The following is a 27,952-nucleotide window of genomic DNA, read 5'->3' as shown; positions in this document are numbered from 1 at the left end:
AGGGTGTAGGGATGATAACAGATTTAAAACAACAATACCACCACACATAGAAAACTTCCACACACCCCCACACCCACCCAAAAAACCCAACCAAACAAAAAATCCCCCCCCAAATCCTGAAACCATATGTGCAACCTACAGTGGTGATACAGTTAAAGGGGCTACTGCAGCCTGTGAATACAGAAATAGGCAAACAGAAGTAACATAAGTACTCGATGCTTTAGTGGAAAAAGGCAAAATGAGCAGTATCTAAAAGTTGAAGTCCAGCAAATCAAAACAAGAGATTAGATGCATTAATTTGATGGTAAATGTGATTAATTCCTGAAACAAGCTACCAGGATAAGTGGTAGGTCTCTGTTAGGTGCTTTCAAATGAAGTCTTTCGATTAATTTGAGCAGCTGAGATGGGAATTACTAATTCTTATTCTGCCAAAGAATAATAAGTAATTTGGATGCAATTATTTGAACCATACTTTGCATAAACTGAAAGTAAAAATTGGCATTGAGCATGGCACTATCTCTTATTTTCTGCTACCAATTGGAACAAATTGAATTTAGAAGGTTGTGGTTATTTCCTTTAAATGGCCCCCTGCTAAGAGATTGAGAGTTTCATGCAGCTTCGGCTTGCCAGGGACCACATATGATTGACACAGTTAATCAAAGATCATGCTACTAATCCGCACCAAACATAACACAGTAGAGAGAACTCAATTAAAACTTTTGTTCCTCCAATTTAAAAGATCAGCCATGTGGGAGCTAAGTGTCTCAGCCTTACTTGTTTTGCTTGAGACCAGTCTTAATAAATTGCCTTATTTTGCCTCTGCAGTGCAATTTAGATGCTTATAAATCAGCAGTCATGCTTTGCCACAATTCCACACATAAACTCCTGCATCTTTGGTTAACAACTTTGTCTAGAAAGTTTTGATGGATGTAGATAAATGCTGAACGAAAACGTAAAAATTGGAAATAATAAAAATAATTGGGTAGGGGAAATGTTGAAATAAGTGCTTTACTAAGCCTTACTTTATAAATACAGAAATTTAGAACTAAACAAAATTGAATTTAGTAGTTCAGTTGTAGGCTATCCCTCTTATTATTCATTTTCAATTTTGTTTGTTTCCCTGACCATATATCACAAGCTTTATCCTTCTCCCTGGGCACCTTTTATATCAAGGCTACAGTGAAGACATTATTCAAGACTGTAAATTTTTGGCAGCTTACACTTAGGGTACTGAAACTGGTTAATAAAAGACAACATTGAAAGGATTAAGAGGAAGAAGCTTATGACTGGAAGGGCTCTCTATTTTGTAGAAAGTGGCTGTTTAAAGAAGAAAAAAAAACCCTAACACTTTCATTACTACATTTCAGCTGCCTGAAAAGATGTTTCATTTCTGACCTGCCTCAGAATTTGGGTGGTGTGAAGTAGTGATGTAGGAAGCTGCTGGGCAGTGTGATGGCTCACAGCGATGTTAAAGGTAGCCTTAAATTCATTATATTCATGCACAAATAAGGCTTGTAGGAACAGGAGTTGGTGCCTCTGTTTTCAGGGAGGACTGTTGTTGTCTCATTAAATTGCTGACTGAGAAACAATTCAGCACGTACCGCTGCTAACATATTTGGCATCACTTATAAGACTAAATCTTTTTCCTTAAGTCTTATGGCAATAAAATACTTGCAGTAGTTAACTCCTTGATACTGTCAAGTGTGGAGGATGTATACTGTTCTCTTCAAAAGGTGTTAATACTCTGTTGTTCCTTTTCAGGGACTAAACAACTATGCAGGTTTTAATGCTGTTTTACTATGAAGGCCTGAAAGGATTCTTTTGCAGGATATGTATCTTGTGGAGACTAAAATAGGGAGTTTAACAATATGTTGTGGTACCTTTTGTTGAAAAAAAAAATTTTTTTTTTTTGGAAGTATGAAGCAAAAATAACTGGTTTTTTTCAAGTATTCCTGACAGCATTTATTGTGCTCTCACCAATTCTGAACCTGTGTTGCTGTTGGCAGAGGTTTGCTGCTAATCTTTCTGTGTGATCACAGACAGCTTGTGTCTTCTGGACTGGTGCTGCAGGACTGGATATATGTGAAGCACAAGATTCAGCTCTCCAATATACCTTTATCACCTCTATTAGTGCTTTAAACCTGTGGTTTGCTAACGGCGGCACTTCTGATCCCACTGCATCCATATGCCCATCCCTTAAGAACTTTGGTATTTTATCCTTTTACAATAGTGGAAATGTTTTGTTTCAGATAGAAAATGTTATGGTTCACAACATATACTTCCTCATTATACCCTCAGTGTTTTTGTCCTTTGCCATTTGTTGCATTTGGTGATGTTGTCTTTTGAAGTGATGTTATCTTCTGTTTTGCTGTTGACTAATTTCTTCACTGTATTACACTTGTTTCTGTTGGTACCTGTTTTGCTCTGATGTACTTATCTTGTACATCTTCATTAGTTGTCATTTAAAATGTGTTGCTGCTTGGTGATTTCTATGCTTTTGCTGGGTTTTTTTAGTTTATAAAAGCAATGTTTTCTTTTTACCCAATGGTTTTCTTTACCTGGAAGTTCTTCCTTATGTTAATTTTTTTTTTCCAATGTTTGAGTCTCTGTGAATTGCTTCCATGCAGCTTGGTCTTTATTTTTACTGGTTCTAGACATAACCTGGTCCTTTGAAAAATATTTTTGTGTTATTTCATTCTTCAGTGCATTAAGAATCAATTTCAGATACTTTCCAGCTATTTGTTTTCTGTGGTATCAGGTGTTTTTTCTTTCACCTAGTGACAACTAATTCTAATTCCCAGTCTACAGTTAGTATAGTCTTAATGTTTCTTACACTGTGGTTAAAAACAACTATTTTCATTTTGTACAAATCTCCTGCAAATCTTGTGTATGTTTTACTGACAACTGCTTTAGAATAATATGAGGTTGTGCTTATCTGAGCCCATGAATCTTTCACCAAATTGCTGGCACCTGCAAAAAGCTACTCCCTCCCTCCTCGCACTTGTATCTCCATTCTTGTTTAACAGTCAAAATTCTTATCTCCTCCCTCCACACACACTGATCTCTGTTATTTTTCCAATATTTTGATGAAAGCTTTCATAGGGATCAGAATTTCCAGTTGTTAATATTTAAAAAAAAAAAAAAAAAATCCCTTTTATGGGGTAAACTTATTATTAATGTTTCTCAATATTTTTGATGATGCATTCCTTTATTCTTCTATTCTTTCTATCATAATTGCTGTTTTGTTTTAATGTGACCAAAAATCCATTGGGATAATTCTGTTCTTTGCCACTTGGAAGACTTGTGGCATAGTTTTCTCTCTGTGCTGCCTCATTTAGTCATATTATTTGCTTTGTGAAGTCTTTACATCTGTTTGGCCCTGGTAATGTATCTGGTAGATTCAGTACCTTTCCCTTCTGTGACTTGATTCTTGTAATCCTCAAAGTGAGGATTCTGACCAGATAGCACTGTGCATCATGTTGCAGGGGTTACCACAGTGCTTGGCATATTATCACATTGCTTGATAGATTTTGAGGTTTTTATTTGTTTTAGCTTGGAAAGCAACTTTGTCTTGTTTTGCCTAGAACTGAAGTGTACTTTTGTTTAATAAACAAAACTTGTGATTCAGTTGTTTGCTCCACCAGATAATTACGCCACAAGTGGTGAGAATGCCGGGATAGTTTTGGAGATAACGGTAGCTGGGTAATGCCCCAAGTTTGTTACGTGAGAGATTTTTTTTCTTCAAGGTAGACAAAATTTGTAAGTGTGTGTAAATATGTCAAGATCATTCTTTTCCGTGCTGCCACACTACTTGTCTGGATTATATGTAAAAAAAAAATCACAATAAATATAATTAGCTGAAGTGGTTTTTTATTTGCAAAAATAATGTAATATTGTATATGTCTCTGTCTTCAATACAGAGAACAGACCCGCAGCTCCTTGCTCAGTTCTACTACGCTGATGAGGAGCTAAATCAAGTAGCAGCTGAACTGGACAGTTTGGATGGAAGAAAAGACCCACAGAGATGTACGCTGCTAGTCAACCAGTTTCGCTCTTGTCAGGTAATCAAAATGGCACCTTCCTGATTTTATTGACATTTTTGTGTACATTAAATGTATTACATTATTATTTATTGTATTAGTTTTAATTGTCAAATCCCTCTAAAATAAACCTGTGGTAGATATATGCCTTTCCTTAGTTTAAAGGGTATATTTTTGAAAACAGTATCCATAAATTAAATCTACTACGTCTCATTTAAGAGTGTTGATGCTTTCCCTTACATAAGAACATACATTAAAGACTTTGTTTCCTTTAAATAAAATAAGCATACAGAGCTTACTAGAACATGTGAAATATTTCAAAATTTCAGGCAGTATAAAGTAGCCATGTCTTTTGTAGCTGCTCAGCTTTCATACCTCATGAATCTGATAGCTTTTCATTAGTAAATGAACTATGTGAAGACAGCTGGTAGCTTTCCTGATTTTTTGGAAAGAATATTATCTCCTTCATGTAAATAGTCTTGAAGATGAGAGGAACTGCTGAGGAACCAAGCAAAAGAGGGTTTTTATTTGTAAATTATTTCAAAAGTATGAATCTAAGTTCTTGTTGTATAATATAGTTCACCTAAAAAAAGATTCCTGAGAGTATTTGCTGCAACTATGGCTATACTTCGAGCTAGACTTGACAGGAGAAGAACCAGAGACTACAAAGACCAATTCAGCTAAGTCTAGCTCTCTAACTTAGATGGTTTTGTGATTTGATTTATTAAGAAAAACAATTCAGAAATTGAAAAAACAATTGAGAAGATATAACTTTCCCTGTCACACTGTATGCCATTCTACACCAAGTGTTTCAATAACAAAATTCAAATTTTTAGAGGTAGAAACTATTTTTGTGGTACACTTCATACTTGCACGAATGCTTTGCTACTTCCTCTCCCAGTCACACCCAAGAAAAACACTTTAAATTGAAGTAGGTTCAAGTCCAGAATACACCACGCTCAGGTGGTAGGAGGATTTCTGTATGAAAAGTAAACACTTGCTGTCAACTCAGGAGAATTGTAGGTGGAAAGACCATAGTAATAAAGATTCATTTACATCTCCACCAAGTAAAAAATGGCAGTTAAGTGTAAAGGATGTATTTTGATTCACTCCTTGCTAGAATTTCTTACTGTTACTAATAGTAAAATGTACCAAACTTCATTATGTGGAAAAATTTCATCACTAATCAAGTTAAGATGAGTTTGAAGAACAGTGCTCTGATTATCGTAGCAAATGTTCACATTAAGTTAGCTGAATCTGTTGAAAAGTCAGGTACTATGTGCTTGCTTTCAAGAAAACTAAATTTTAAAAGTGCAGTTTTTTTGAAGAGTGCTTACAGAGAAAGAGTTGACAGTCAATGTATTGTTATGTCAGAAACAATTTTAATACTTCTGTCTGCTTTGAATATCTTCAGTTTCCTACTGTACTGTCCCTAGGGAAAAATGTGGAGTTTAAGGGTTTACCAAACTGGAAATGGTAAGTTTAGTAACAGTCAAAATTCAATGACTTGGAGGAAAAAAAAATAGGGGTGAGAGTTATCTTGAAAGGTCATTGACTTTAGTCTTCTGTGCGATGGATCAGCTGTACCTAAATCACTCTTCAGACATATTTATCTGACTTGTTCTTATAAACCTCCAGTAATGGACATTCCACAAACTTTCTAGGCAAATTCTTTCCAGATTTTTTTTAGGAAAGGTTTTCTGATAGTAAGGGTGGATGAACAATGTAATGGTGCAAGATAATCTCCTTGTTTGTTGTTTTATCCCTGGAGATGACAATTTATTCCCTGTTCTCTGCAGATGCACAAGCTTTCTGATTTGTTTCTTGTAGTATAAGTAGACCTGAGGTGCTGTTCTGTTCAAAAAGTAGCTTCTCTGAATGTTTCACCTGTAGGAATGCAAGAAATGGAGACTCCAGTATCTCCTTGGTCAGTTTGTTTGGCTTGTTATATAGTGACTCACCACCTTGTGACTCTTAATACCTTCTGATGCCTGGTAATCTCTTCTTTTCATTTGTCAAACAGATTGCTGTTACTAAAACAATCTGTTGCTAGAGCTGAAAGAGAAGATGGAGATGGTTTTATTTTTTCATCTAGCTATTTTTGTAATTTCTAATTTTCAAAGTTCTGCAGAATAGGTCAGATCATTGTCAAATGTCAAAAATGGCTTTGCTGATTAGGACTTACATTGTTTTGTGTAATTTGTGTAAAAGCAATGGGTTTTGGTTTTTCCTTTTAAGAATTTGTCATGTAAATGCCAAACAAGAGAAGGAGCAATATTTTAGTAAGGATTCAGAATGTAGGTATTTGCTAATCAAATATTACATGGTAAGAGGAAAAATCTGGTTTAGCCTAAGGTATGGTGGAGTTTGAGGAAGATGGAGAACTAACAGCCAGCCCTGGGGTCAAAATGGTTGTAATGGAAGGTTGTACATGTGAAAGTGGGATAGCAGCTACATTGTGCAATACTTCTGTGATATCTGCAGCAACAATCACACAATTCTGAGACCATGTTTTTTAGACATGTGCTCTTTCTGACTCTTCAAGCAATGCTTTTGAAAAGGAACTTCTGACCACAGAACAGAGTTAACCAGACTCCCAATCTTTGCATGATTTCTTTTTTTCCTATTTTGTCCTTGTTTTTCCATGTATTATTAAGGTTTCCAGATTATTCCCAATTTTTATCTCCATGAAGTTTAGAGGCATAGTCTTTCAGTCAGATTTTAGTGTTTTCTAGGGACAAAGATTTCTAAAATCCCTTGTCCTTCTGCCTTTTCATCTGGTTTTGAAATTAATTCGTTGTTCCTGGGTTGCTTATTTTCAGATGATTTACTCATAGTACATGCTTGATTAACAGATGATGTTTTGAAATTTTATTTTGTTTTATTAACTAGAGAAGAGAAATGTCTTTAAATTAGTGTGATTTTCTGAAAGACCAACAACTCTTACAAACTGTGATTCTTTTTAGAGAGGTTATATTCTGTTGGATCTTAACCATATCTGAAGAACGAAGTTTTATATCTTTGTCTATATTTTCAATTTTTGGTACTATTGTTAGAGCTCCAAGTTTACTATAGCATGTGAATGGATTCAGACAAAACAGAAGGACTCTGCCTAAAGGATGTAATGCTTTATAGTGGACATACTTAATGTTTTCTGTCTTATCAAAACCAGCAGTATTAGTCAAGGGAAGTTGAAGGTATGGTGCATTGTGGTGTTCCCATGGATATGCAGAGAACTTCAGTCTTCAAGACTGTTTACTCTTCCTTAGTAAAGAACTGCAACTCTGAATGTTGTCTTACACTGTTTTGCCTTAGTACTGTTTGGTGATAAAAATCACACTTTTTACAGTAAATTAACTTTTCAAAACTTAGGAAGATCTTGCAACTTGGATTTCAAATGCTGTGAGTTGACTGTATAGCATGATGCTGAGTAGCATATATCTATGAGTAAAAATCAAGGTAATGGTTTTCCAAGCTTCACTTTTTCATTTTCATATTAATGTGATGTAACACTCTTTTCCAGTTATGGTAACCTATTATAAAAATGACATCCCTCGTTTTGCTTTGGTGTTGGCATGTCAGTGGCAGAATATTATAAGAACATGTTAATACAGTATCTTGCATTTATTGTGTGGTTAATACCTATCCAACAGAATAAAACACTTCTTCCTCTGCTGGTTTCTGTTAAAATTAACAATAACTTAACTGTGCAGAGAATGCATGATAAAAAGCTATGTAAGTTTTTCGTAAACAAAAAAAAAAGGATAGGTAGGATGTCATATGTCGGTTTGTTGAAGTTGATTGACAGTAACAGAGGGAAAGAACTTTTTTTTTCTTAACAAAAACATGTTTGCATCAGTGAATCTTGAGTAATATGCAGTGCTGGTTCATCTGAGTTTTTTTTTTTTTCCTCTGCAACACAAATAATTCATTGAAGTATTTTTATATTAGTGGTATAATAAGGTGTCCTTTTCTATGCTGCTCCCAACATCACACGGTATTGAGTTTCATAAGAAGCAATGGTACTTTGTGTACACTTTTTAGTTAATCACTCGTGCATTTGTGATCATTCTCTAAATTAATTTGCCTTGATCATTGCTATTTTCACCTTAATCAATGTCTTGTTACTTGAGTTGATAAACTGGTTTAAAACAATTTCTCAGCTATTTAAATGGAATTAGGTTTATTGTTACATATTACAGAACTTCATTGGTTTTCTTTAAGAGTAAAGAGTAAAAAAACCTCTTTGTTTCTAACCCAGATATTTTGTTAGGACTTGATAGGTAAACATTGAACCTGTGCATAAGTACTTTACATTGTGAAAATGTTTTCAGGATCATAGTACTTGCTTGCTGTTTCAGTACGCTGAGAATTATTTCTGTGTGTACAGTAGCGAGGTCTCAGAATAGCATATGAGTCAGTTCCCAGCATGGTTTTATCAAAATTATTCCTTGAACTGCAGATTGTGTCTCAGCAATGTGTAATCTGATCTGCTGAAGGATTTTGCCCCTGTCAGGGCACTGACCTGAAGCAAACCGTAGACTTGCCTGGCTGTGTTAGCCCTTGCACTGTACCACAGAACAGTAAAATGGAGAATTTATAGTATTTGTGAAACACGGCTGTTTCTGGCTCACTGGTAGGAGTGATTGACACTGCGTTGACTGGTAGCATATTATACTGGCCCTTCACTCTTTTCTTGCTATTTGCCTACTTGCAGTAATTCAAGAGGTGCTTCCCAGTTGGCAGTCCAGCATTTTCAAGTCAGCTATCAGCAGTTTCAGTTTGCTGTAACAGTAGGCTTTAAAATGTAGCCTTTAGTGGGCTGCTTCATGCATAGGTCACTCCTCCGTATAGTGGGTGGGAAGCAGACACCTATGAATCTGAACCTCATTATCTATCACAGTATAAGTTAATGTTGCTGAGGAATTGAAGCCCTTAGAGAAAGCTGAAGCATATTTCAGTGTTGTGTTGTTTTGGCTGGGACAGAGTTAACTCTCTTCTTAGTAGCTGGTACAGTGTTGTGTTTTGGATTTAGTGTGAGAATAATGTTGATAACACGCTGATGTTTTAGTTTTTGCTAAGTAGCGCTTATCCTAAGTTCAGGATTTTTTCAGTTTCCCATGCTCTGCCAGCAAGCAGGTGTGCAAGAAGCTGGGAGGGAGCACAGCCAGGACAGATAACCCGAACTAGCCAAAGGGGTATTCCATACCATGAAACGTCATGCCCAGTATATAAACAGGGGGGAGCTGGCCAGGAGGGGCGGATCGCGGCCCTGGCATCGGTCAGCGGGTGGTGAGCAATTGCATTGTGCATCACTGTTTTTTTCCTTTTTTTTCTTCTTCTTTTTTTTTTGTTATATTCCTTTTCATTACTATTATTATTAGCAGTATTAGTATTATTATATTTCATTATTATTATTGTTAATTTTATGTTTTACTTTAGTTATTAAACTGTTCTCTCAACCCACGAGTTCTGCCTTCTTTCCCGATTCTCCTCCCCATCCCACTGGGAACAGGGGGAGGGGGAGTGAGGGAGCAGCTGTGTGGTGCTTGGCTTCTGACTGGGGTTAAACCACGACACAGACTTATCTCCATATTTCTTCCAGCTCAATTTAACAACTGAAAGCATCACTATGGAATGAGTTGAGATTCAAGTGTCAATGAAAACAAAGCTTTGCCCTTATTGTAAAGGAATACGTGTTAGAGTGGTTCAAACTTACAGGCTGAAGGAGCTTACTGTAGAGGGTGGAAAGAGGCTAAAAATGGGCTGTGGGAAACAATGAATAAAGGGTGAAATGCTGCTGGGAGCCCATCTGGGGAATCTTCTTTGTCACAGAGTGGCATGCTAAAATCATAGAATCCTAGAATGGTTTGGGTTGGAAGGGACCTTAAAGATCATCTAGTTCCAACCCCCTGCCATGGGCAGGGACACCTTCCACTAGACCAGGTTGCTCAAAGCCCCGTCCAGCCCGGCCTTGAACACTTCCAGGGAGGGGGCATCCACAACTTCTCTGGGCAACCTGTTCCAGTGCCTCACCACCCTCACAGTAAAGAATTTCTTCCTTACATCTCATCAAAATCTGCCCTCTTTCAGTTTAAAACCATTACCCCTTGTCCTATCACTACACTCCCTGATCAAGAGTCCCTCCCCATCTTTCCTGTAGGCCCCCTTTAGGTACTGGAAGGCTCCTATAAGGTCTCCCCAGAGTCTTCTCTAGGCTAAACAACCTCAACTCCCTCAGCCTGTCCTCATAGGGGAGGTGCTCTAGCCCCCGATCGTCTTCGTGGCCCTCCTCTGGACCCGCTCAAGCAGGTCCCTGTCTTTCTTACGCTGGGGGCCTCAGAGCTGAATGCAGTACTCTGGGGGGGTGGGTCTCAAGAGAATCACCTCCCTCAACCTGCTGGCCACACTTCCTTTGATGCAGCCCAGGATACCATTGGCTTTCTGGGCTGCTAGGGCACACTGCTGGCTCATATTCAGTTTTTCATCCACCAACGCCCCCAAGTCCTTCTCCTCAGGGCTGCTCTCAATCCACTCATCCCCCAGTCTGTATTGATACTGGGGATTTCCCCAGTCCAGGTGCAGGACCTTGCACTTGGCCTTGTTGAATCAAAATTTTAATTATTTAAAAAAAAATACTTTTTGTCTTTGAAATATGCTTTTTGTGTATCTTAAAAGCTTAAAGACGTTTACTTTCTGAAGCTGGAGATGGATGGATAAGACAAGTCTAAAAGTGGAGGAAGCTCTTCATCTGATATTCTTTTGTGTCTCGTTGAAGCAGTGATGATGTTTGATAATGGGTCACTTTAAGAGGTGGTTACCAATTTCAGCCTGATACAGGGAAACCAGTCCAGTTGCGTTTCACCTCAACTTGCACCATGCACATGGGCAGATTTCTAGATTGCTTTTTTCTTTAATTTAAAAAAAAAAACCAAAACACCACCACACACAATGCTGAAGTTGTTGCAGGGTTTGCAAAATGCCTAGTAAAACTTCCCAAGTGGAGGAGAACCATGACTGAGCTGCAGTGAACTCTGTCATAGAGCATGCATGGATTTCTCTGTAGTGGGAAATGGAAAGGATCTTCCGAGTATGACTTTTGAATTTTTTTATATATATATTTAAAAATAAATAAAAGTTGGTGTAGCATGGAATGACAACACAGGTGGCAATCAATAATGCACAAGGGTGAAACTGAAGCTAGATTGACAAGTTGCTAAATAATGAAAAGGGAACTTGTCTTTGTACACAAAATACAATTAATTTTTTATCAGTGAAAAAAGGGATATGATTATATTATATTAAATAGTGCATGCTGGGGAAGCCATAGGTTGTTATTGAAGGGACTGTGATGCGAGGTTATACTGCACCTTCTGCTCACAATGACCACATTCATTGCATGCAAACTCATATGGAAAAACACTGTCTTTGGTGGAAGATGAGGTAGTCATCCATTTAAAACATGAGGTGATAACAGGAGAGCAAGATTAATATTTTATCTGTACTTCAATTAGAACAGTGTTCTCTCCCTTTTTTTTTTGGTCCAAATGTCACAAGTTTTGTTCAAATTAAAAAATACAGTATTTTCTTCTTTGTGAAAGAGAACCTGGCTATAGAAGGCTCTTAATTTCTGAGGTTATGAAGTCTTCTAACATTCTATTTAAAAAGATAAGATGATGTTTCATTTCTTAATGTATGATTATCTGCCCTAGATCGTACTTTTTATATTAAGAAAAACTGACATGTTATCTTGATTGAATATTGACATAGTGGACCTGAGACACACTGGTGTAATTCCCAGAGCATTTGAAGGCTAAATGAGGATAGTGGAGCCAGGTCATTTTAAAACTGACTTTTCTCAGCATTTTGTGAAGTATGAGACTATACTAGATCCAATTCTGTAGGAATTAATGTAATGTGACGTGTCTGACTATGAGGGGCTTTATAGTTCTTCCACATTCTTCAACACTGCCATCAGAGGATTTGTCAGCTCTGCTGTATTTCTCCCTTTTAAATTTTTTTTTACTCTTGCAAAGAAGGATAAATTCTAGTATCAGCCACTGAGTTGTTTATATAGGCTCATGACTTAAATGTGCTGCAATTTGCCTTCTTTCCTCCATACGTACGTGGTAGTACCATGTTGGCAAGATTAACAATACGTGCAAATTATTTATTTGGTGATATTTCCATACTTGGGGATTAAGTCTCTTCTCTTCTGTTAGAAGCTTTTTCACTTAATCGTATAAGAAAAAAACCCTTTCTTTCATTTAGTTTTTCTTTAATGCTGGGGAAGTATGATAAGAAAGACAAGAAGGCAAATTATTTTTTTTAAAGACAGTTCTTAGCAGTGGAATTTAATTTTCATTGTGACCTTAACATACTTGAAAGTTAAAATAAAGGCTGGGTTTTTCTATATGAAATAATTCATAAATCGTTAACTATTTAATCTATTTTCAAGGGCTATAACACCAATACTATAACACTGTGTATATATATATTTCAAATACGGAAAATGGATTATTATGAAGAATATTTTGTGGAATATTGTGCAACCTTGTTTTCTTGCGTGTCAGGTTGTCATAAGTAAGTATTCATTAAACAAAAGGAAGCCTTTAGATGTTTATCTACATGTGTATCTACATATATTATGCATTGGGCGCAATGAGGACTTCTGCATATTAGAAGGAGGGATTACAAAATATTTTGAATTACAAAATATTTTGAATTACAAAATATTTTGGAGTTTGACAGAGTAGGTGAATTTCAGACTGCCCTATTGTTACTGTTAGTGTATAATTTAACAATAAACTACTAATTGAATGGCTGGAGTTCAAGGTGATGGGAAGAAAATAAACTGTTACCCATTAGGGTAGCTTGTTCAGTCATTGTAACTTTATAATTAGACAGAGAGAAGGAGAAGCTTAAATAGTTCAGTCATAACTCCAAGTTCCTTTTGTGGTGTAAAGATACAGTGACTATCTTCCGCCTCAAACTTATGCTTTGGAAAGAATTTGTGTTAGCTCATTGCAGCACAATGTTCTTCGTGGAAAAAATGCAGACTTTAAGGCAGTCATTTAAAAAAATTATTAATTTTTGAAAGAATTACATCTGTTAGCAAGTTAGTATGGCTTCAAAGAAGTTTGAAATGGTTGATATGAAAACAGCTTGTGATAAGGAAAAGTTTGATGTCGGAGAGCAGGCATCGGATGGTAGGCTTTGCTACTACGTGCTTTTGCACTACTTGTACAAATAAAAACTTCCCATTTTAAAGGCTTTGGGAAATAAATACTTGTGTGAAGTGAATTATGCAGAAAGTGTGCTGTGTTGGTTAAGAATGCTTACCTTTTTGCTTATGCTATCTACTCTCTCCTGCTGGATTTCCAGTTTTTACAGAGCAGTGCTATTTTTTCAACGCTTTTAAAAGTAGTGTTGAGATGAACAACAGCAGTATTACTGCAGGTACACGGTTCTTCCCGCTGCAAAGCAAATAAAGCTCACTTCTTTTATATGCCGATACTGCTCCTTGTTCCATAGTTCAGAAAAAGGCCCAGAATTTAATTTAAAAAATGTAGTACTCTTGATACTACTGTATGATATACACAATATAAATTCTTGGTTTTGCCCTGAGAATACATTTTCAGTTCTCAAGGTTTCTGTGCATGAAGATTACTTAAACAAATACCAAGCAACAGATATTTGTATTCTTTGATTTCTCAGTTGCCCCAGGGTGTCTGTAACTACTGCTAAAGTTGTTGTTGTTCCACTTATATAGTGCTCATAATAAAACAGCGTAGTACATGTAGAAGCATAAGTGATCATCTTTGGGCTGTAGAGCTTATTGAATTGATTTGTGCAACCGAGGCACTGAGATAAACTGGCTTATTGACATAAGCTCTTGTAATTTTTGCTTTAGAATTGTTCTGATAGTGTGAGAAGGTCTTTTTTTTTTTTTTCTTTTTTTCTGGTTAGATCTGATGTAATCTCATAAATAAACAAGGAAGAATTCTAGCAGGCTTGCAGAGTCATGTCTACTTTTGACTTGCGTGATAACTAGGATTAAAAAATGCTTTCCATTTTCACACATTCCTACATTCCTCTGGCCTCAGTGTCAGCCCTGTTTATTATTTGTACTATTGTCCTCCATAGGGATTTTGCAAATTTGACTGGAAAATAATTTGACCCTGTAGCTGGAATGTGAAGAGTTCTCTCAGCCAATGTAATTAACATATTTGTGGTTGTCTGGCTTATTCTGCAATGCAAATAAGAGTCTAAAAGTACATCATATTTTATAACTGAGAAAAGAAAATTTTGAGGGCATTCCTCAACAAGGAAGGCAGCATTATCTTTATGTAAATTTTTAGGACACCCTTAAATCACTCATTTAAAATATACAGATAGTATAAATGATCCTAGGCCTGAACAGTCTATATTAGAATAGCGGTCTCCAGAGATCTGGGCTCTGCAGTTTTGAGTTGAACTATTGTTGGATATAACTCTTTATTGGTGGTATAATACCACATTGGCCTTTCTTTGTCTTGTCTACAGCTGCAGAACTTCAACATAACTCGCTCAATTAACTCTGTATTCAGTGAAATCAGATTTTCCATTGTTTTTTTAATGCAAAGTGTGTTCTTTCTCTCCTAGCAGGTAAAGGCTTTTAAATCTACCAGTGCCATGGATTAACACTGCTAGGTTTTATAACTATATTAATGGAAATGCAGAGAGTGATTTCAGAAAAAAATATTTATGTAAATTTGAGTGGTTTTGGTCAGAGTCCTGTGATAACTTTAGCAGCTGTGCATGTGGATTGCCCAGTCTTTGATTCAAGCAAGCTCTTGGGCACTGGGTAGAAATGTTATAAACATTTTAGTTTCAGTAATCCCTTAGCTTTATTGCTTGGATATGTGGTTGAGTATGGGCAAACAAGTTAAACCTCAATTTTATAAAAAAAATCTGCACAAACATGTATTTCTGTGTTATCACACACAGTTCCTTAGGCATAATTCCATGGTCCATTGGTGGTGTCAATTTAAAGGTTTTCCATTCCAAATTTACGCTATTCTTATTCCTATCCCCACACTTCAGCATGGCACCCCCTCAAAGCACAGCTTCCCCTTAGCTTAAACTGATTTGAGACTGTGCTGCCATCAAAAGAGGTAGCCTTGTCTGTCCTTCCTTCCTTCCAGCACTAGTCTGCGTGCTCTAGGAACCTGGCTCATGTTCCAGCAGTGAGTGAACAGCCATGGAGTGGGTGGGATCACCTGGAAGCCTGGTTGTAGAGGAGGCTTTGGTGGGATCACACTCTCAGCCAAACGGTCACGTTGATTCACTGTGCGTGTGGATGCATGATGGCATGAAAGAGCTGACATACAGCTGAAGGAGTGTCTGCAGACAGAAGTGGAGAGAGAGCGGTGGGTGTATAGATCCTTATCCATAGGCAGTTTAAATAAGCTGTGGTCAGCTTTAGACCTCTAGGAAACCACATCTTCAGCTGTACTGATGCACATATTTGCAGAGTCATTCTGTGAACTTTAACAGAGAAATGACCTGGGTTACTGTGGATCAGTGCACTGAAACCATTCACATATGCCCCCTGTACAAGTAAGCCAAGCGTGCTGGTGAGACAGCCTGTGACAGCCTGGAGATGGGAACAAAAGCGGCAAAGCAGGTGAGATAAGCGGCTGACTTCTCAAGTTGGCCTTGCTGCCTAACGCTTACACTGCAAAATGGCCTTATGCTGTTTGCTGCCCGTCTTTGATGAAAAGTGGCTTTCTATTTCAGGTATAAAAGAAGCTTATCTGAAGGTGTCTCCTATCATCTGATAAGTTTAAATGGTATGAGAATAAGGAATCTCTAGGGAAAAAAAATACACCCTTTTATTCTGTGCTTTATCTGGATTGTATCCGTGCTAAAGAGAAAGCAATTTTTAAAAAGAAAGTCAGCATTAATGAGCATCCCTTGATGAAGAAGGTATCTGTGAAGAGCTATTAAATAACTCATAGGACAATGCTGGTGTCATAGTGGATTGGCAGTGAATTATCTAAAAAATACTAATTGTATTCATTAACATTCTTGACAAGAGCAAACTGGGAGCATGTACCATAATCACTGTGAACAATGATGGCAGTTCAGAGGTGCGACGTTTTCATGTTTGATTGCATCTGTCCATCGAAGAACGTTTTCTTGTAGAATTAGGCAAAAATAGATCTCATTAAACGAGACAAGTTAGACTAAAGCTGTAAGAAACTCCCTGCTGGATTCTGAAACCTAATGATTGGTTAGAAGCTGGCAAGAATCTATTCCTGATGTTACTTTGTTAATTGATATAAAGGTTAAACAGTGTGGATTGAGCCAGGAGTACTTTTAGCTAAAGTAATGGCCAAGTCTTTCTAACCTGCTTAATTTGCAACCCTTGAGGCATTACATTAGTTTGGTTAGTGGAGGTCAATGAAGGAGACAGCAGGGCAATTATTGAGATCGAGGGAAGAAGTTGACTGAAAGAAGCCTTGGTGTTCCCAAAGTTTAGAAACTGTAGTAGGCAAAAATATTTTTTAACAGTAGAGGGAAGAAGTAGGAACCAAAAGCAGATCCTCTCCAGCCCATTCAGTTGTATTGGAATGCTTGGGCATTACTCATTGATCTGTGGTGAGGAAGGGCATCATGCTCGTTTTCTGAATTGTACCTGTTTGTGAGGCTTTTTCTAAAATATAACACAGCTGGTGACTCTAGAGAAATACTCATAAGGTCTGTATTTAAGAGACTTGATGCAGATGTAGGAAAGCCAGAAATTCATGCCAGAAGGATTGAGCAGTTGACTGATGGGAGAGTGAGCCAAGCCTTGTTCAAAGAAAATTATTTTCTCTTTTATACAATCTCTTCCAATTTAATTTAAGTGGGGACAGTGCCAGTTCAGAAAAGAAAGAGAAACTGAGAAGAAAAGCATTTTTTATTTAAGTGATGATGTCAAGATTAACCTTAAATTCCAGACAATGCACATTTCTGCTGTACTGTTTATCTGTGATAACAGAGCTTTTAAGTTTGGTTTTTTTCCTATAGAGTTTCATCTGCAGTTCAGTTGTTTTGTAATTGATTACAACATTTGTCATTTCATTACTCCTAGTAATGATTACTTGTGTGAGTTGCATTGCTTCAACAGATGTCTTGTCTGTGCTGCCTGACATCTTCAAACAGTTGATGTCAGGTACCTGTTTGCTACTTGGGTATGCAACTGAGTGAAAGCTTGTAACATTTCTTTTGAAAACACACAGCCTTGTCAACCCTTTCATATGTTTGTACTTAAAAGCACTGTGAATGAAGAAAATGAACTTGAGTATAATTGTGCTAAATACACTAAATAGCCTGCAAGTATCAGAAGAGTTGATTTTTATTCTGTTGGATTCAGGCTACGAATGCAGATTTTAATTTACCTTTTTTCCCCCAGAAATGTTAAGCGATCAGTGGAATGATATAGCTAGGTAGAAAACAAATGTGCAGCAATAAACATTTCTAATTAGTAAATAAAATAATTAATTGTGTCTTTTTAAATCTTATCTGTTTAACAGCTTTTCTTCATTGTTGTTGGGAAACTTTTGGTCACTTGTATTATCTTTCACTATAGAATGATTAGCATGATGGCTAGAAAATATAAAATGCTTGACCGTAAGTTGGGCCATCAGTACAACTCTATCAACTAACAATTTTATTTCCTTTCTGCATGTTGGATTCATATTTGATCTTATGTAGGGAGTGATTAATATTGTAAGATATTTTTTCTTTGAAAAAAGAATCATAATGGTGTGTACTACTGTAGTCTTAAATTGAGGTTTTCCATGTTAACAAGCTTTTTCATGTGTGTCCACTTATATGGATCAAATAGGTCATTCAGAGAAACTGCCTGTTATCTAAGACTGTGGGCAGAGTGGATTGAAAATGCTGTGCACTGCAGGTCAGGGAATTAATTTGCAGCAGAGAACCATAGGGAGGAAAGCAGGCTCCATGCCAGCTCAGAATGCATTGGGGATGCAGGATGCTTTCACTCTGCAGTAGGGGAAAGCAAAGCAAAGGTGGCAGTAAGTCATGATTACATTGCCTCTGTTCTGCTCGTGGCCTCAGCTGTGGAGCAGCTTTGGAGTGATATGAAGAAGGCGGTGCCAGCTCTGTGCCAGGCTGAAATTCTTTTGTGCTTGGGAAATCTTGAATTACATTTTAAGGCAGTTTTGGGATCACTGTACCATGGTAGGAAGGCAGTTGCCTGGTACTGGTGGTGGAGAAAGCCCGTTTTATGTTTATTGCAGCAGATACCCGTGTTCAAAGCAAATGTCTTTTACTCTTCTGTTGCTACGAAACTATGTAAAAGGGGATGTTAGTATACCAGGTTACTTACTGGACTATTTTCAAATGTCTTATATTAAAAGACAAACATTTTAGAGTCTTTATAGAAAAGGCTTAAGTACGTATACACTGCTGTAAGAGCATGTTTGTATTCATGATATTTATCTAGTAGTATTTTGATTTACTGTGGACAAAGTTCTTAAGTTATCTCTTACTGATAAAAGGACGCTTGGCTGAAAAGCTCTGTACTGAGAACAGTCTTTCAGTACAAGTTTGGGTATACTTCATTTCAGTAAAGACAGTCATGTCTAATATTAATTAATGGCTTTTTGATGTGGAGGGGTAAAACAGATTTTTTTCTTATGGTAGCATCAGGAACACTTAGATTTTTGAGATCTGAAAATGCTCTTTTCTACAGAGAGAGGATGATGCCCTGTAGCAATGCTGTACTTAGTGTAGTCTCTCAAGTTGGTCTTAGTTATAAACAGCCCTTCTGTAAATGGGGATTCCTCTTTTATTTACTGAGAGCTATATTTAGGTGAGTAGTAAGAAAAGAGGGAAATTAATTCCATGATTAGGTCTCCATGTTAGAGACAGAGATGCTCAGAACAGATGTAAGTTAAATTTAAATGTAATTTGTCAAAAGAGTGAACACTGAGTTAGTGAAAAATGTCTTTTTAGCCAATAAACAAATACTACGTCTCTGTTAACCATTTTTATTGGAAGCTGTGCTCAAATATCTGTGGTGTCTTGTTTGAAAATTGGTGTGCCAGTGTTCACCACTTCATATGTAACAATCGCTCCACTTGGAGATGTAATTCCTCAGTGTATGCATAATAAATTTTTAATATATGCAGGAGGTGGGATCAAAATTTCCATTAATAAACCTGTGACAGTTGGAGCGTTTAGTGCTCTTGTTGAGGGTACACCAACAAGACAGTTCAGGAAGAGAAGCTTTGATGTTGCAGTTCAACACAAACTGCAACAAACATTGTTGCTGGGCTGGGGCAATACAGCATTTAAACTGCTAGAGATCCAAGTTGCCTTTAATTCATGATGAATTTTGGTACTGGTCTATAGTGGGCTAGGTTAAACTAGAAGCTACTGTCCAAAGTTCATACATAGAAAAATCCTGGGTTACTTTTAGAAAGTGGAGCATCTAGAAGTTGGCAGTGGGAAATAGTCAAATAGCTGATGGGGCAAAAAAGAGAGACTGAGAGCGCGGCCTTTGGGATGTGTGCAAGATGGGCTGGAGGGACAGCAGTGGAACTTGTTGCTGTCTGGAGAGCGACTTTGGATCTCTGATGGGTGAAACAGCCGTCTGTAGGTACCCTGCCGGGTTCTGAAGCCAGGACTTTTGGGTGACCTTTGAAATCCTGTTACTTACATCAAAGAGTATGTCACCTTATTACTGGTTTCTTCTGTTAATGAAAGTAACCCATAAAAATCTGAGTATTAGCTAATTGCTTTAATTACAACAAAATTTTCCTTTATGTTTGGCCTTAATTTGTGTTCATCAGTTGCTTCTGTTTGTCATAAATGTGATGTTGAAGGAGGTCTGCAACTTAACATCAAGCCAGAAAAAGAAATGAAAAATGTGAGGGATGTATTTAAATGAAGAGGCTAAAACACCATCTATTAAGCTCATGGTGATATTATCACAGACTGTGTTGGCTTGGCTAGATTTTACTGATAATTCAAAAAATGGATACTAAAGAAGTACTGAACAACACAGGAAGTTATCTTCCTCTGAAGAAATCTTGCAAAAGACCTCAGGAAGGTCATGTTGAATTTAATAGCATGGAAGAGCAGCATAGATTTTATCAAGCACATGTATGAAAGGGTAGATAAGTCTGCCTTTTGTTGATCTAAACATACGTTTTGGAGCATAAGCAAGATAAAGTTATTGGCTTTTCTTTTTATCCCTATTCTGAAAGCTAATGCGGCAGTTGCTGTTAGCTTTATGCTCTGATTATTGAGTATACGGCCAGTTACTGCTGGGCTGAAAATAAACCAACTTTTTGTCCTCTACTGTGGCTAACTACATACATTGACTCACTACCACTCATTGTCTTTCCTATCAAAATAAAATATAAGTGCTGTCTGTTATGTGAAACACTGAGCTCTATTTTACAGGAAATGAGAAACTTGGAGTAAATCCCAAAGCAGAATCTCTGCAGCGGCTGCCTGTTGTGCTGCTGGAGAGCCTAAACAGAGCAGCTGAAACAAAACTGTGCTCATCCTGGTATGCAAATGAACCAAAAGATAACAGATAAAGCCACCAAAGGATACATTAAAATCCGGAGGCTTTTATGTAGAAAGATGGATCAAGTGAAAGATTTACTGCTTCAATTCCAATTAATTGATTTCTGTTGCTTAAATTAGAGCAAAACCTCAATGCTACCATGTATCTGAACCCATTCGTTCTTAGCTTACAAAGCAGAATACTGTAATTAACTAAATTGAATGTTTCTTGAAGCTGTTTTAAAGAAAAGACTAATTTGCTTACAATGCATTGGATAGTCTGTCTAAATTGGCTGGCATCCTTCCAGTTTCAAAGCAGCTGAGATTTGAAATCATTATGGGAGCAAGTATTCCAGATTTCCTATTTAGGTTGCTCTGCTCCGGGTGTCATATAAGAAGAAGGAATGGAAGAGGGAAGGAAAGTGATGGGGAATTGGGTTTTTTTTCTGTAGGATAAAATAAACCCTGTAGAAAATCAGAGAGTTTGGGAAATTGCACATCTTGAAACAGCAAAAACAATTCACCTTGTAGAAATCTTTCAGCATTTATACACTAAATGGCAAAGTTCCATCAACTATTCTTTCCTTAATCTTCCAGTATCACCACTAAGTATGCAGGAAAAGATGCTTATCTTTTTAATTGGCTTTTTCACTTAGCTTTTGACAGAATGACCAGCTGCCTATGTGAAGCCAGGTAACTCTTTACAAAAAACTGCTACTAGTCCAGAGATTGTGCTATTGTGATTTATCTCCATTGGGAAGTATATATATGAAAATTCTAATTACCTATGGTTTAACTTACTAGTACTGCACAAGTTACAAATAACTCTTTTTTTAAACTGACTCAGGAAATTTGTCGTACATGAAGATGTGTTGGTAGATCTTGGGTGCTCTGGAACAGAAGCATCTAGAGATTATAGGAATATTGAAGAAATGAGGAAGAATATTAAATGTCATTTAGGTGGTAAACAGATGATATACTGAAAAATTAGTGTTGTTCTTGCTTTGTAAAAAGTTTCATCATCTTTATTATATGCTGTTGCCTTCAGTTGCAATATTTGATTTAAGTGCATTAAGGTACAGAATTTCATGATGCTTATAATAATTCTCTCCTGAGGTGATTTAGACAGAATCTTAGTACTTTTTTTACAGGTATAATGATTAGAAAAACAGAACAAAAATATAGAACAGTTGCTTGGCCAGATGAGAGTCCTGTTGCTTTACTCCATTTGCATAAAATGTACTTTGATATATCAGGAATTTTGAGTATGTAGGTGATTATAAAAGGGAAATTCAGTCTGTCTTGTAGCTGCTGTAAAATAAGATTGCATTTGAAAAATAATGCATTAAAGTATAAAAAAAAATTTAGGGAGGAAAGCTTTTCAATATAGGTCTCATCCTGTTCTGTGTAGCTTTTTAGGAAAAAAAAGCAAGAGATTGAAAATTGCATTTTCCCATATTCCAGTTTGGTGGCAAGTAAAATAAATTGGAATATCATGTCCTAAAATAAAATGGAATTGGATTATTTAAAATCTGATATAATCAGATTCAAATATAATTATTCTCAGAGTTCCCTGCCTTAATATTTCTTTGTATATCCTACAGCTTTTGTAAAATTTAACTGGTAGGATTGCTTTTTAGCACTGTATCTCTCCAATGCTAAATCTTTGCAAACTTTTATTAATTCCCTGAAAACAAGAATCTGGCTTTTTCATCCTAATGTGCCAACCTGTATTGCTCTGGTGATGAAATGGGAGCTACAGGCAAAGCACCTGGTCTCAAAATAGATCAGTAATAAGTGATTTACAATACATGAGTGACTTGTGCCCTTCTACAATTTAAATGCTTTAATCCTCAGTTTCATTCTTTGCTCTGTAACTTTGGGTAGGAACTAAGTGGTTTAGGAGTTGATTTCCTTATGGGGCCTACTTTCAAAATATTTTGGTTTGCCAGCTAGATCTAGCTAAATAATGATGAGAGAAGTATACTCAATACCAGGAATTAAGAAGTGGAGGGAAGGAAAATAGGAAACTTGCTGTGAGTCTGATTTTTCTCACCCTAAAGTGTCATACTAATTTGCACAGGATTCCTTCTCTATCTCCATTTTATCCTGGAGAGGGGAGGTGGCGGCAGTCTGGCTTGTTCTTCAGCCTGTGGTTCAGGATGGTGGTGCCGAAACAGGGTGTGGGCATCTTTGCTCTGTTCTGTCTTCTTCCAGGATTTGAACTTAAGTTCCCCTTGCAGTTACACTAGGGGATATTGTGAGGTTGGTTTTTCCCTCAATTTCTACAATGGGCATCTCTTTGGATTCCTAGGGATCCAAGTGCCCCACTAATCCTGGCAGCATGTTATACCCAGCAGAGTGAGGGGTGCGTCTCTAAAATTGAGTATTTTATATGTCGGTGAATCTAGCTTTGTTTTCTTGTCTCTTCTAATACCTGCTGGCCATGATCTGTGTTTTGATGCCACAGAGGAGCTACAGAGCATTTGTTTTTCAGATTTGTTTCTGGAGCAGGTAGTTGAGTATTATGTGTGCCAGTGTGTTTTAAATGTCCAAGGCATTGTTTGTTTGTTTTTAACAACTTTATTGAAATGAAATGTGTTACCTCATGACAGACTTGCAAAAAATACATTTATGTAACAATGTTTTAATTGTTAACACATAAAGTACGTTATACCAATGTGTAATAAATATTGCCAATGGTTAATGTATGTATTTATTTTGGATGAAGACAACTGTGATTACGGCATTAATGTTAAGATTATTGTGTGGCAACAGCAGTTACAGCAGTCTGCACTGAAATTATAGAAAATGTGAATCTTTTTTTGTACCTAAAGTAGGTTTTGTCTTTCTCAGTGGGGAACATATTAAAGGGGCAGGTTTCTTCAAAATTCCTGTCTTCTATTATTTTTTAAATGCAGAGGAAAATAAAACAGTAAAGTGTAGACTTAATGCAATTCTGTCTGTTAAACAGTTCTATACAGACAGATTTGTTTTTATTTGTTTAAAAAATATTTTAAATAGAACATGAATTCTGTAAACAGTGAAAGAAGCATGAGACAGACAAAACAACTTTAATGAAAGCACTCAGGCTTTTTCATGCTCTGAATCTACCTTTATTATGTTAATCAAATTCCATGCAGTTCCCAGCAGGGCTATGTGAAAATTATCTTTTCAAATAAATGAATACGGATTATTTACTGCATATCAGGAAACTGGTTATAGGCTTTGATCTTTGTCCTGGTGCAGATGTAGATCAGAGCAGTTATTAAGACTCTCTTTAACTTGTGCGGTGTCCCCTTATCCTCCTGGATTGCCGGGGGGTGAGATGGCAGGCTGGTGTGCCAGCCCTTGGGGACTCAAGTGTGGAAACTACCTGCTTTAGATTCCCAGGATGAGTTTAAGTCTATTCAACCCCAATGGTCCCAATATAACTCAATTTCTGATGTCTCCTGGGTACTCTGTCAGGTGTTCTTTTGGGGAAGAATGAAGTGCATATCACTGGGGCTGGTGAGGGGAAATGAGAGAAGTCTAATTTACTTGTACTTCTAGTTTGTTCACTGATATTTTACAGATAGATAGCTGGAGGTGACAAGCTCTTTAAATCGTGCCTCCTCATCAGAAATCTCACTAAAGTAGTCTAAGTGCAGTGAATCTGAGAAACAGTCTCTAGGAAAACTAGAAGTGAAGTTTGCCAGTCTTCTTTCTATGCAATATTCTCCTCTTTGTTTTCTCTGTGTGTGTTTGACAACCCTAAGAGTTAAATACTGCATTTTCTATCTTAATTAGTTGGTGCCTCACTAATAATTCCTATTAAAAGTTAGAGAAAATCTTGTGGGATTTCTGTGGGAACAGTATATATGCTATCCTATATTTTGCTTCAGGATAATGTTTTGAACATCATAAATCAAATCATGGATGAATGCATTCCCCATGAACGGGCCAACCGAGACTTTTGTGTTAAGTTTCCAGAGGAAATACGCCATGACAACCTTGCAGGACAGCTTTGGTTTGGAGCAGAAGTAAGTCTCTCATATTTCTGTTACTTGGGGTTAATGGACAATTTTTTGTGGCCTACAGCCAGAAGCTTAAAGTACATCTTGAGACTGTTCTGGAAATGATACATATATAGAGCAAAGTAAACATCTTTGAGAACTTGCTCTGGATGCTCAATGGAAGGCGATTCTTTAGCTATGGTTTTGGTATTGGTTGGGCTAACAGCATACCGGTTTATTTTCATAATTATCTGCTGCCATTATGACCACCTCTTAAAAACTATTCTTTTGTAAATTAGCATCTGATTAATATTCTTTTTTTTATCCTGATAGACCATCTTGCACCTCATGCTTTGAAAATCTTAGAAACAAATAAAGATATATAAGGGAATTTTATCAGGATGAAAGTTTAACTCCGACAAATATAAGTGCATGCTGTCACTGTATTTTAATGGCTATATTATGCTATAACTCATATTAAACATACATAACTGCTGAGCCGACATTTGTTGCACATAACTCGCTTGTTTCATGTGTATGCTAAAAATATAATGGTTTCTGTGTAAAACACTGAAGTCCGCTTTTCTTTTAACTGGTTTCTCTCAAAGACCTTCTACAGCAACCTGTAGGAACAAGGGATTTTTGTAGTGAATAAGCTTTAATTATTTTAATCAAGGGAAGCCTGAAGTGTCAGAAAAAAGGATGTGATGTGCAAGATATTTATTCATCAGTACTGATGTCTGTTGGCTAAAAAAAAAAAAATAAATCATTGTGGCATTTTTAATGATAACCTTAGTGTCTTCAGGTCTGCTGGTCTGAGGGTGACTTTAAGCACCATGGATTTGTTGAGAGGTGAGGGAGGAGTAGTCTAGACATCCCACCACACAACAGTGCACACTGTGGTGTCATTTTCAGCTTTGCCTCTCCTGTATTTGAAGTAGTCCTTTGGCTCCTGTTATTATCCATTCTTTTCTCTACCAGTTCCTCCTTTCTTTTTAAAGTGCATGCTCTCCATCAGTAGTTCCTATCTTGTTCAGTCCAATATGCCTCCATATGTTCTGTTTCTGAAACTTTCTTTGACGGTTGTTAATTGTCGGCTCCTCTGAGTCAGGGAAGTCCCCGGTAGAATTTACAAAATTTATTCGATATGCCAATGCTTTATAATCCTGTCCTCAGCAAAAACAGCAGCAGTTTTTCCTCTCGTTATCATGTGACCTTCACTGCTGTCATCCAGGTGATGCCATGCTCTGTGTTAAAATGCTGAGAGTCTGACACACTGACTTAATGGTGCTTCCTTGGTACTTAGGTAGGAGAAGATGGGGTAATTCTTTCTGCAACCATCCATAATGAATCCCTGTGAATCCCATTATCCTTTCTTACTCTAAGGGACTAACAAACCGGGATTACAGCAACGAACAAACAGGAAAAATGCCAGCCAATGTAGTAACTTCTCCTTGCATTGTGGAAAATGCTTGAGGGAATTGGTGAGACAGCCAGTATCTTGTAGGAGGAAAAAAAAGTCTCCCTTTATTCACTGTTTGTGTTACATAAGCTAACATAAAAATGCTTTTACTCTTTCCAAATCAAACTTTCACTGTCTCCAAATCAAACCAACGGGCTGGAGAGACCGGTTGGTTTCAGAGAAAGTAACATATGCAGTGATGAAGTAATGCTAACTCATACTACTGTAGACACTGTCCTCCTGTAAATTCATGTAGTAAGGAAGATTGTATGGACTGTTATGAATATACATTTATGTGTCCTTGTCAGTGCAATTGCTCTGAGTTATCAGACTGAGTAGCTACCAACCAGTAAGACTTGCCTTATCCATACTTCCCCACAAATACTGCTTTGGCTGATAAGAGGCAAGAACATGATCTTCTCTGAGTGCCCTTAAAACACGAATCAATACATCAGGCTGCTGAGCAAGGGCTGGGATTGCAGGTCCCCCATACAGAGCTGCAGAAATGCGTCCCATCCACGGGAGTGGGGAGGGACACAGAGCTGAAATGGAGATTTAAAAAAAAGAAAAAAAAAGAGAACTTTGAGACTAGAACAACCTTGTATATTTTCAGTTAATAAAAATATTTCCATTAATACAGCAAGTATGATATATATCAGTGCTTGTTGTCTTCCAAATGTATCCATAAAGGAATAAAGCTAGGAGCAGAGATTATTAAATAGCTTGTTTTTAATAGCAAGATTTTAAAAAAGTTTTATTCATGTGTTACAGTAAAAGACTACTTTTAATGTCTTTGTGAGCTGGTCAGAGGGAGTCCGTGTATAACTCTTGGGGCAAGGAGTCTCTTAAATAGCTGCTTTCCAGAAACTGAAAGGGAAGAATCACTCTGTGACTTGGTTTTTGTGTTCTTTCCTATAAAATATATTCACAGCTTCTGTCAGAGGTAGGATACTGATCTAGCTGGATCCCTGGTCTGATAGCCAGTGTGACCAGTTTTGCTGCAAAAGGCATCATGGTTGCAGAATTTCTGTCCTTTTTGTAAGGAATAGATTTATTTTACACAATCAAGCAGTCTAGCCTGAATCAAAACAGTCCATTGATCATACTTTAGCTGGATTCACATCCCTCTTGTGCAAGCACTCCTTGCGTATATAGAGTATGTATCCTACCAATATTTATTGCCTAACTAGTGGGAAAAGAGCTTTTTTAAATTATTCTGTCAGCTCTGTGGTTCTTGCACTTGAACCTCCCCCCATTCTCATGTCTCCCTGACTGAGCTGCTCCCTAACCTTTTATGCGAAGGCTTATGACTCTCAGCATATCAGTCTTACATCTTTCACTTGTTTAATAATTTGCAACAAATGGGTTGCTAAGTACTGCCCTTGTTCAAAGTATTAAATATCACATCTTGTGCTTTTTTTTAAACATAAAAGTAACTTTGTAAAAATTAATATTTTCTCTCTTAATGTATTTCATAGTGTTTGGCTGCTGGTTCAATTATTATGAATCGTGAAATTGAGAGTATGGCTATGAGGCCGTTGGCCAAGGATCTGACCCGAAGCCTAGAGGAAGTTAGAAATATCATTCGTGACCAGGCCTTAAGGGATTTGAACCTCTACACAGAAAAAATGAAAGACTCACTCAAGCATTTTGACGTCCTTTTTGCTGAATTTGAATTAAGGTAAAAGATCCCAAGTAAATGTGTTGTGAGCATTGGCTTGGCTACTACAGCTGTTGTGTGGCTTGTTGGTTTTTGGAAGTTGGCTGTTTTGTTCTGTTTTCTTTTTATGGAAAAAATATGTAATTTTTTTGTCACGGTATTTGAATTCTTCAGTAATTTCTTGTATTGTTAGATTTCTCCTTCCAGTGTAGCAATAATG

The 27,952-nt window shown here is 37.0% G+C and overlaps 1 protein-coding gene across 3 annotated transcripts in view; it reads left to right on the top strand.

Moving 5' to 3' along the window:
- Positions 1-27,952, top strand: part of ZFYVE28 (zinc finger FYVE-type containing 28) — a 162,912-nt gene that overhangs the window by 75,425 nt on the left and 59,535 nt on the right. For all 3 annotated transcript variants that reach the window (XM_050896654.1, XM_050896653.1, XM_050896652.1), the window contains exons 2-4: positions 3,921-4,061; positions 24,500-24,637; positions 27,551-27,753. In XM_050896654.1, the coding sequence (XP_050752611.1) occupies positions 3,921-4,061; positions 24,500-24,637; positions 27,551-27,753 (482 nt within the window). The remainder of the gene's footprint in view (positions 1-3,920; positions 4,062-24,499; positions 24,638-27,550; positions 27,754-27,952) is intronic.

Source organism: Gymnogyps californianus, chromosome 4 (assembly GCF_018139145.2).
Source record: "Gymnogyps californianus isolate 813 chromosome 4, ASM1813914v2, whole genome shotgun sequence".
NCBI lineage: Eukaryota > Metazoa > Chordata > Aves > Accipitriformes > Cathartidae > Gymnogyps > Gymnogyps californianus.
This window is presented reverse-complemented; position numbering and strand designations above follow the sequence as displayed.